At 38.1% G+C, this 8,832-nt stretch overlaps 1 protein-coding gene across 1 annotated transcript; it reads left to right on the top strand.

The window, feature by feature from the left end:
* Window positions 1-823: 823 nt before the first annotated feature.
* LOC126673232 (GDSL esterase/lipase At5g14450-like) lies at window positions 824-3,115 on the top strand. Its single transcript, XM_050367302.2, has 5 exons — window positions 824-1,241; window positions 1,317-1,526; window positions 1,603-1,775; window positions 2,135-2,411; window positions 2,574-3,115. The coding sequence occupies exons 1-5, from the start codon at window positions 1,001-1,003 to the stop codon at window positions 2,819-2,821; spliced, it is 1,149 nt and encodes a 382-aa protein (XP_050223259.1). The 5' UTR covers window positions 824-1,000; the 3' UTR covers window positions 2,822-3,115.
* Window positions 3,116-8,832: the final 5,717 nt, after the last annotated feature.

Here is an 8,832-nt window from a genome sequence, read left to right as displayed (position 1 = left end):
CCAAGAATAAAATTCTTTTCTTGGACTGCACTTCATGGTCGGCTTGCAAGCAGCTCTTTTCTTGCAAACCGTAACATTATTTCTGCAGCAGAAATAGGTTGCAATTGGTGCGGAATTTTGGAAACTACTTATCACATCCTTATGCATTGTTCATTTGCCATTTCAGTTTGGAATATGTGTATGTCGAAGGTGGGTTTGCTCTGGGTTATGCCTCGTTGTCTTTAAGATTTCATTCACCAATGGTGTCATTTGATTCATCATAATAACTATTCTCAGTTATGGTTCAGTATTTGGATTTTCATGATTTGGTACCTTTGGAAAAGAAGGAATATGCGTATCTTTCAGAGGAAGACAATTTCAGTGGAGGACGTCGTTTTTAATGGATTCACCATGGCTTCTAATTACAATAGATACCATAACCCATCTTATGCTTATTCTAGTTTGGAGTTGTTTAGAAACTCGGATTGTATTTTACTTGGATGATTTTGTTTGTTTTTGCCTTTCTCGTTAGCGGTTTGCTTTCGAGTTTTGGTTTGCCTTTTCTCGAGGCTTCTTAATTCATTTTCATTCATCAAAAAAAAATAACGAAAAATTATTAGGTAGATTCAGTCCGCCACGTCATCCGTGAACTAAACATATCATATTATGACACGTCATTAAAATGATGACAATTTTTTAATATTAATATTTAAAAGTGTAAATAAGTAACAAACGGATTTATAAGATCGCCATCATTTTAATGATGTGTCATTGATTATATAGGGATGACGTGATAGACTAAGTATACATGGCATAAGTGAAATGCAATGAATACTGAGAGCTGGAAAGCAGGAGAATCAAACAGACAAACAGACAAACAAAAGATCGTCAGATTTGCTTTCTTGAAATTCATTAAATTGGTTTATCCACGCATTTACATATACTCATACTTTTGTCTTGTAACCCAAAATAAAACACCCCACCCGCTTCTTCAAGAGTAACAGCAAGAGTAAGAGCAACAATGGTGGGCATTGATTATTGGAGAGTATGGGTTACTGGATTGCTAGTTTTGAGTGTAAAGATATCAGCTTTGCCACTCTCACCATGTGGGTTTCCAGCAATTTATAACTTCGGCGACTCCAACTCAGACACTGGTGGCATTTCTGCTGCTTTTGAGCCAATCAGAGCTCCTTATGGTCTGCCTTTCTTCCATAAACCTGCTGGTCGAGATTCCGATGGCCGTCTCATTATCGACTTCATCGGTAACTAACTTCCTTCACTCTTCCTTTCTTAGTTTCTGTTTTCAGAAATGCTTCTAAAATGTACAATTTTGGCAGCTGAGAGGTTAAACTTGCCCTACTTGAGTGCATATCTGAATTCTATTGGAACAAACTATAGGCATGGAGCTAATTTTGCTACCGGAGGTTCAACCATTAGGAGGCAGAACGAGACCATTTTTGAGTATGGCATTAGTCCATTCTCTCTTGATATGCAGATTGTTCAGTTTGACCAGTTCAGATCAAGGACTGCTGATCTCTACAATCAAGGTTCATCATTTTTTCGTTCCTTTTTTTTTTTGATAGTATTTGGTGAAAGTTTAACTTTGTTTTGGTTGATGTTCAGTGAAGGGAAGCCCTGAAGCAGACAGACTGCCTAGACCTGAGGAATTTGCAAAGGCTCTTTACACTTTCGATATTGGCCAGAACGATCTCTCTGTTGGGTTTAGAAAAATGAGTCTTGATCAGCTTACAGCAACATTGCCTGATATCATTAACCAGTTGGCTACAGCAGTCCAAGTGAGTACCTTTTCTATTGTCAAATTATGTGAATCTGCCAAACTACATTGTTTGTTCAACCCGGAACAGCTTTAACAATGCTAAACAATCCCTAACAAGAACTATGCTAAATAGTGATTCCTAAAGTGTCCACCTATGTTGCACGGAAACGAAAACTTTAAAACAGGAAACGCTGAAATGAGAAATGAAAAAATGACTTTTCTTTCAAGAATATGTATAAAAATAAAGTTTCAGAAATGAAAATGAAACGTTGAAACGTAAAACTCGACAAGTTTCATGCAATATATGTGACTGCATTAACATTTTGCTACATTACATTATAGTCCGATGACATGGTTTTGGGAATATATGTGTTTCAGCATCTATATGAACAAGGAGGGAGGGCATTTTGGATACACAACACAGGCCCATTTGGTTGTTTGCCGGTTAATCTGTTCTATGTCGGCTCAAATCCAACTCCTGGTTATCTCGATGAACTTGGCTGTGTCAAGGCTCAAAATGAGATGTCTGTGGAGTTTAATAGCAAGCTTAAGGATAGAATTATCAAGTTAAGAGAAGAGCTTCCTGAAGCTGCAATCACATATGTGGATGTTCATGCTGCTAAGTATCAACTTATCAAGAATGCAAAGAGTTTAGGTAATATATGGTTACATATTCATTATGATTCCAGCGCTTTTCATATATGAATACAATCAGCCTGGTTGGTACTTGGTAGGGTGTGCTAAAACCGAATTATCAAACTGAATTGACAAATTTGGTTTGGTTACTGCTTGGTTTCTTATGAGTTGTAATTGACAGGATTAGCGGATCCACTGAAGGTCTGCTGCGGATATCACGAAAAATATCAGCATGTATGGTGTGGGAATAAGGGAATGGTTAACGATACTGAAACGTACGGTGCCTCCTGCAAAGACCCTTCGATGTTCATAAATTGGGATGGTGTTCATTACACTGAGTTCACAAATCATTGGGTTGCTAATCATACACATAATGGGTCACTGGCTGATCCTCCAGTTCCAATTACTCATGCATGCCATAGAAAATGAGTGGAAGAAGCAGGTTATTTTGTTACATTTTTTATAATTGGTAGCTCATCATCAGCAACCACTAAATTTGTAACCTGCACACATGAATAAATGTCTTAGTCTTTCATGGTTGAATACAGCAAAAATGAAACTTGTCAACAATAAAAAGAACTCATCAAGGAAAGTGATAGATTTGCAGAAGCATAGCAAGAGAAGGTGCAATCGATGTACTGAATTAAGGACCATGTTAACCCTGCATATTTATCAAAGTCATCAATACTGCCATGTTATATTCAACCGGTTCAACCACCGGAAGTCGGTGGCCTTACCCATTTGGTTTTTAAAACACTGATCCGAAGGTATTCACCATCTTATTGGCTAACCATCAAATATTTACTGTCAACCTATTTCTTTCGCTTTAGAATGTTTATTGTTTTAACTTTTGACACAAGAATTAAGAATATAATATTTATATTTAAATTTATAAATATTTTTACTAAATTTACCTATATTATAACTTGTTGATATTTATTATTAATTTTTTATTTATCTTATTGTATTCTTTCGATCAACTTATGGTCGGTTTCAATTTGGTTGATATTAATTTAGATAAAAATTATACACAATAATTTAATTGTATATTTATTTATACACACACAAACTCTCGCACGCCCGCGAATACACACTCTCTCTCGCGCGCGCGCACATATATATGTTAGAGTTTGGTTTTTCGGTCAGTTTGGTTAACAATTGGTAAAAACCGCCAAAACCAAAAATCTTAATTTTTTATTATTTACACTCAAACTAATTTATTTTGATTATTTTAACCAAACCAAAATAAGTTTTTTTTTATTAGAAAAGGAGAAATATATAACTCTTAAACGCCGAAGCGATATCTTCAGTAATACAAGGCCAAATATGATTAGCAACATCCTTCGTAATCACTACTTCCTGCGGAATAGATAACGCCCATTGAGCTAGATTATGGGCGGTTTTGTTATTACCTCTATGAGTAAAAACAAAACAAACACTGTTAAAATACGGAAGTAAAGGAAATGTATCCTTAAAAACTATGCCTACGTACGCAGTGTCACAGATCCCTTCTTGCAGTCTCTCAATCACCGATTGGGAGTCGCTTTCCACAATAATGTTCAAGAATCCACATGCCCTTGCAATGTTAAGACCATAATAGATAGCGAGGCTCTCCCCAATTGCAATAGACTGAATAGCTGGAACCCGCTTCCCTGGATAGACCATAACCTTGCCGAGCTTGTTATGGATAATAATCCCCAGACCTGCTGAAGAGCGCCCATTCCCAGCTGCCAAATCAGTGTTCAACTTCAACAAATTATGTGCGGGCGTCACCCAGGAAATTGGCCATTTAGAGGAGCAAGAACACCCTGACCCGCAACATCTTTTTGAACGAGAAAGTCCCTGCACCGCATTAGAACTGACTGCATAGGCTAATCCTTCCATCCGAACAACAACAAGTTCATAGAGTACCAAATCTGCCAAAGGATAGTGACAAATAAGGGGAGGTCTTGCTTGGATAGCCGCTTCACCATAACTTCAAACCAACAGTTCATGTTAAGGTTAAGGAAGAACTAGCAATGAGAAAGTAGTATAATTCGAAGAGCTATTCGACTAACAACGGGATGGCTACTTACATCGATTCCCACCAAATTGTTCAACTGGTTCCTACACTCAACTGACCGATCCTGCGGTAGAGTTCGAGAAAATTCCTAAGACCTCAGAAGTGGAAAGTCCAGCACATGAAGGTCCTCGAATCCAATTAGAATCCCCATCTGAACGGCCCAAATCTGAAAAAGAAAAACACATAACCGGTTAAACAACACAGAAGCAGAAATATAGAGCACGGAGCTAAAAGAGTAGAGAATGGACTCACATGTACGACAGACCACATCTTAAGAAGGTGGGATCCTCCACGGACGGTTCGGTCCATACTAAGGTATAGATGGTCAAGAGCAGCAGACCCCCATTCATAAGTCGCGACCCGATCCAGGTCTTCCAAACAGGCAATACATATGGGCAATGTAGATTCAGAGTTGCAAAACAATGTAGTCTCCAGCAGATAAAATATGAAAGCCCGGGCAATCATATTCCTGTAACTTTGCATTTCTTCTACATACTCTTCCTGAAATTTCAATCGATCGAATTTAACAGCATCTTTCACATTATTCAATGCTAACCACGTACGTGTTACTATTGAGTCATAGTAACATCGACTATATTCTAGTCATAGGGGGCATTGCATCTCCCCAAGATTCCATCTGGATATGCATGTCGCATATGCATATCCTATCGAAAACAAAATATGCGTGTGCACCTCATATATGCATGTCACAGAAACAAACAAGTATTTCACAAACCAACCTATCACACTTATCGCAAAACAGACAGTGCAAACTACTTGGATCAGACAGAACTCAACTCTATAGCTGCAGTAGTTCCTAGGTCACTTAACCGATAAAATTCATATTAGCAAAAGTAACTGGACCAACTGCTCTGATACCACAATTGTCACGACCCAAAATATTGAGCCGAGACCGGCGCTAGGGAACGGGAGTGGTAGCTCCGGAACCCGTTGCAAGCCTAAAACCACTATAAATTTTTTCGCTATAAAACAGATAAAATATAATGTATAAACGGAAGCAACGTCATATATGTATATATTTATACCAATTAGTTGACATAATACACGAGGGCGTCTCACTTCCGTACCATGTACGTACTAGCCCACTTGTCAACTCGTACAGAGGGGTCATAGTCGTAAACATAATAGCCTAACTTATGGCTCATACCCCAAGTGAAAAGATCTTTCTATACTAGGTCGCTAATCATCATTGTATACTACTGCAACAATAGAGAGACTCGTGCTTTGTGCAAGCCAAGCAGACTTCTAGCACAAAGAGATGATCTGTCTCATCCGACTTCAATAACCTGAAAGACATCAAAGGTGAGGGGTCAGTATTTGGGAAAATATTGAGTGAGTAAGCACATTACTAATAGTATTGCTAAAACATAACATCGCATACGATAAAACATATAAATAAAATCAATATATAACATAACATGTTATTATATAATCCAAGTATTAAATCCGATTGAAACCCTAATCACGATACTCAATACGATCTATACTTATAAGCGATTCATAACGATAATAATCAATTCGATCGATCCGATGGGTAGGGTCCCGAGATAATTCAACCAAGTTAAACCACTACCGTCTCTTAATCCCAAGGTGTGGGTCCCGAGATAGTTCAAACGAGTTAAACCCACCGGATACGGGTCTCGAGATAGTTCAACCGAGTTAAACCTCGTATCCAATTCGATATACGTATTCCAACTTCGATACGATACGATACGATACGATAAGCGAGGTTCGATATTCGATATTCGATATAATTCTATGACACGATAACAATCTAGACACGCTAGACTGACACACTTACCGGTGATCACACAGTCCTATTGACGCCCAATAGGTAGCACGTTTCCTCGGATCACACACTGGTATAAAAACTATAATAATTCGATAATAACGATAAACGATAATCGATAATCGATAAAATCAATTCGATAAACAATATATCAACTCATGTACTATGCGATGTGGTTATTAATAATATATCAAAATAATAACTTTTAAATAATAATACACAAAAGTGAAGTGCAACTCACAGTGACCGCTATCCAAATATGCAATATTATAATCCCGCAAGCGTAAGCTCCATGCGTTGTCCGATCGCGTAGCCGCTCCAGCTAGACAGCTTGGTAGCTTGTCGGTACGTCAGTTACCTAGTCGAGTTACCTGTACGTTTAATCCATAAACGTAGGCTTAGCACTAAAAACCTAAGTTATAAACTTAGGTTATTCCAATTCAATCCTATTACGATTTGTAAACTTCAGAACTTTCAATCCCATTCTAACACTTGGTTAATACCCTTAGTGGTGTTCAACTAATCAATTTGGCCTTGCTTAATATGCTTATTCCAAAAGTCTAGCTCAAAACGTCAAGTTTCATGTTCATTTCACGCTATCGGAAGCTATTTTTCGCTCACGGAAGTCCCCCGGAGATCGGGGTCGAAGTAGGGCACGTCGTTCCAGTTTGGCACATCGTGCCCTTCATTTTTCATGAAGGGAACGACGTGCCCTTCACTGGTGCACGTCGTGCACCCCTATGGTGCACGTCGCGCACCAGCACGACGTGCTGAAGTGCAGCACGTCATGCGCACTTCGGGAGCAACGTTTTTTGACGTCTCCGGACCGTTTCCGAGGCCTTAAAACACTCAAAATCCATATTAACATATACCCAACTAATTTAAACACAAAACGCATCAAGAATTCATACGAAAATGATGAACAACGACACGTTTTCGGCGTTTCGATTCAAACGTGACGTTTTGTATCTAAACAGCCCGTAACCTTCGATTTTACCACCCAAATCCGAAATCTTACCTTGAAATGAAGCTTAAGATTAATAGAGCTTCCAATTCCGAAGAGTTTGCTGCGAAAATCGTCCGAAACGGACGCCGAACGGCGAAACGGCGGCGAAACGACGGTGAGGAACGATGAATGAATCGTTGTCTCTGGAGCCTTCTCTTTCTTTCTTACTCTTCTGATTTATTTCATACTCTAAACCTTATATGTTATGGCCAATGTATCATTTTGATCCTTATCTTCTTCAATGAATACAATATGTTCTTTAAACTTTTCTTTTGTTCGATTTAGTCCATAACTAGATCAATTAACTCTTTAATCATAACTTATACGTATTATTTATATCCGATAAACAATACGAATCCCAATATTAATATTTTCCCGTCAAAACTTATAAATTTCCATTTTTGAGACGTAGTGGCTAAATTACCACTTTAGTCCCTGAACTTCATTTTGTGACTTTTCTTGACATTTTTCCTTTTAATTCCAATTTCAACTTTCCAGCTAGGATGTAATATTAAATACTTCATCGTTAACTTCTCAAAACCGACCTTCTTAGATTTGTATTCACTTTAATTTCTCAAAATTCCTTGCGATATCGTTACTCCGGCCACCCAGAACTGGACACGTGGTCCAATTAGATAATTAGAATCTTTTGGGATATTACAGAATCCTTGTTAGCTTGCCGGTCAGAATCTCTACATGGCTCCGAAAATCTCAAAGATGGCGCCATACTATAAACCAGATTGATAGTTGCAAGTTGAGAGATATACAAAACTAGAAAAAAAAAAGTGAGAATGAAAGTGAGTTAAGAAATCTCTCTTTCAAAGCACTATATATGGAGCCAAAGACAAAAACTGCCCCTATACCTGAAAGTGGATATGCCAGAATAAAAATCTCTGGACTACCAAAATCCAGACTCTGGACCTTAAAAGTTTTGTCCCCATTAGAGCAACAAATATTTCCCAAAGGATCGAATTAGGAATACAGCCGCACTAGAGGATTGCATCAGAAACATAGCCGCCCTAGAGGATTGCATCAGAAACACAGCCAAAGGATCAAATTAGAAATATAACAACCGCAAAGGATCGAATTGGAAATACAACCTAGAGGATCGAATTAGAAATACAACCACCCAAGAGGATCGAATTAGAAACACAGCCACCCTAAAGGATCGAATTAGAAATACATCTGTCCTAAAGGATCAGATTAAGAACACATCCACCCCAAAGAATCGAATTAGAAATACAAGAGGACAAATTACAAGACCAGAAGAAATACCTAGAAATAGAAAGACATCACCATGCCATCCGGTATATGTAAAACGCAACTCCCAGAATAGCATAATAACGGTCTAATACTACGTGCCAGACTCCGGACAGAGGAGGATCTAGCGTCAAGAAGACACCGAGTTTTTAGGTTTTATACATGTAATTAATCTAGACCAGCCACAATCTGTTACTTGTTAGTTAGAAATCTCTAAGGTTAGATGTATGTATAGGAATATCTGCTACTTGCTTCACATGTAGTAACTTTTTTTATATTTCTTGCCAACTTCAATACTCAAA

This window comes from Mercurialis annua, linkage group LG3 (assembly GCF_937616625.2).
Source record: "Mercurialis annua linkage group LG3, ddMerAnnu1.2, whole genome shotgun sequence".
Lineage (NCBI taxonomy): Eukaryota > Viridiplantae > Streptophyta > Magnoliopsida > Malpighiales > Euphorbiaceae > Mercurialis > Mercurialis annua.
The sequence above is the reverse complement of the archived record's forward strand: the minus strand, read 5'-3'. Positions and strand labels throughout refer to the sequence as shown.

Excerpts from the sequence above, each read along its gene's own strand:
- LOC126673232 (XM_050367302.2), top strand. The coding sequence starts at position 1,001 with ATGGTGGGCATTGATTATTGGAGAGTATGGGTTACTGGATTGCTAGTT. Across the intron at positions 1,242-1,316 it reads TCTCATTATCGACTTCATCG|CTGAGAGGTTAAACTTGCCC; the intron begins GTAACTAACTTC and ends CAATTTTGGCAG. Across the intron at positions 2,412-2,573 it reads CAAGAATGCAAAGAGTTTAG|GATTAGCGGATCCACTGAAG; the intron begins GTAATATATGGT and ends TGTAATTGACAG.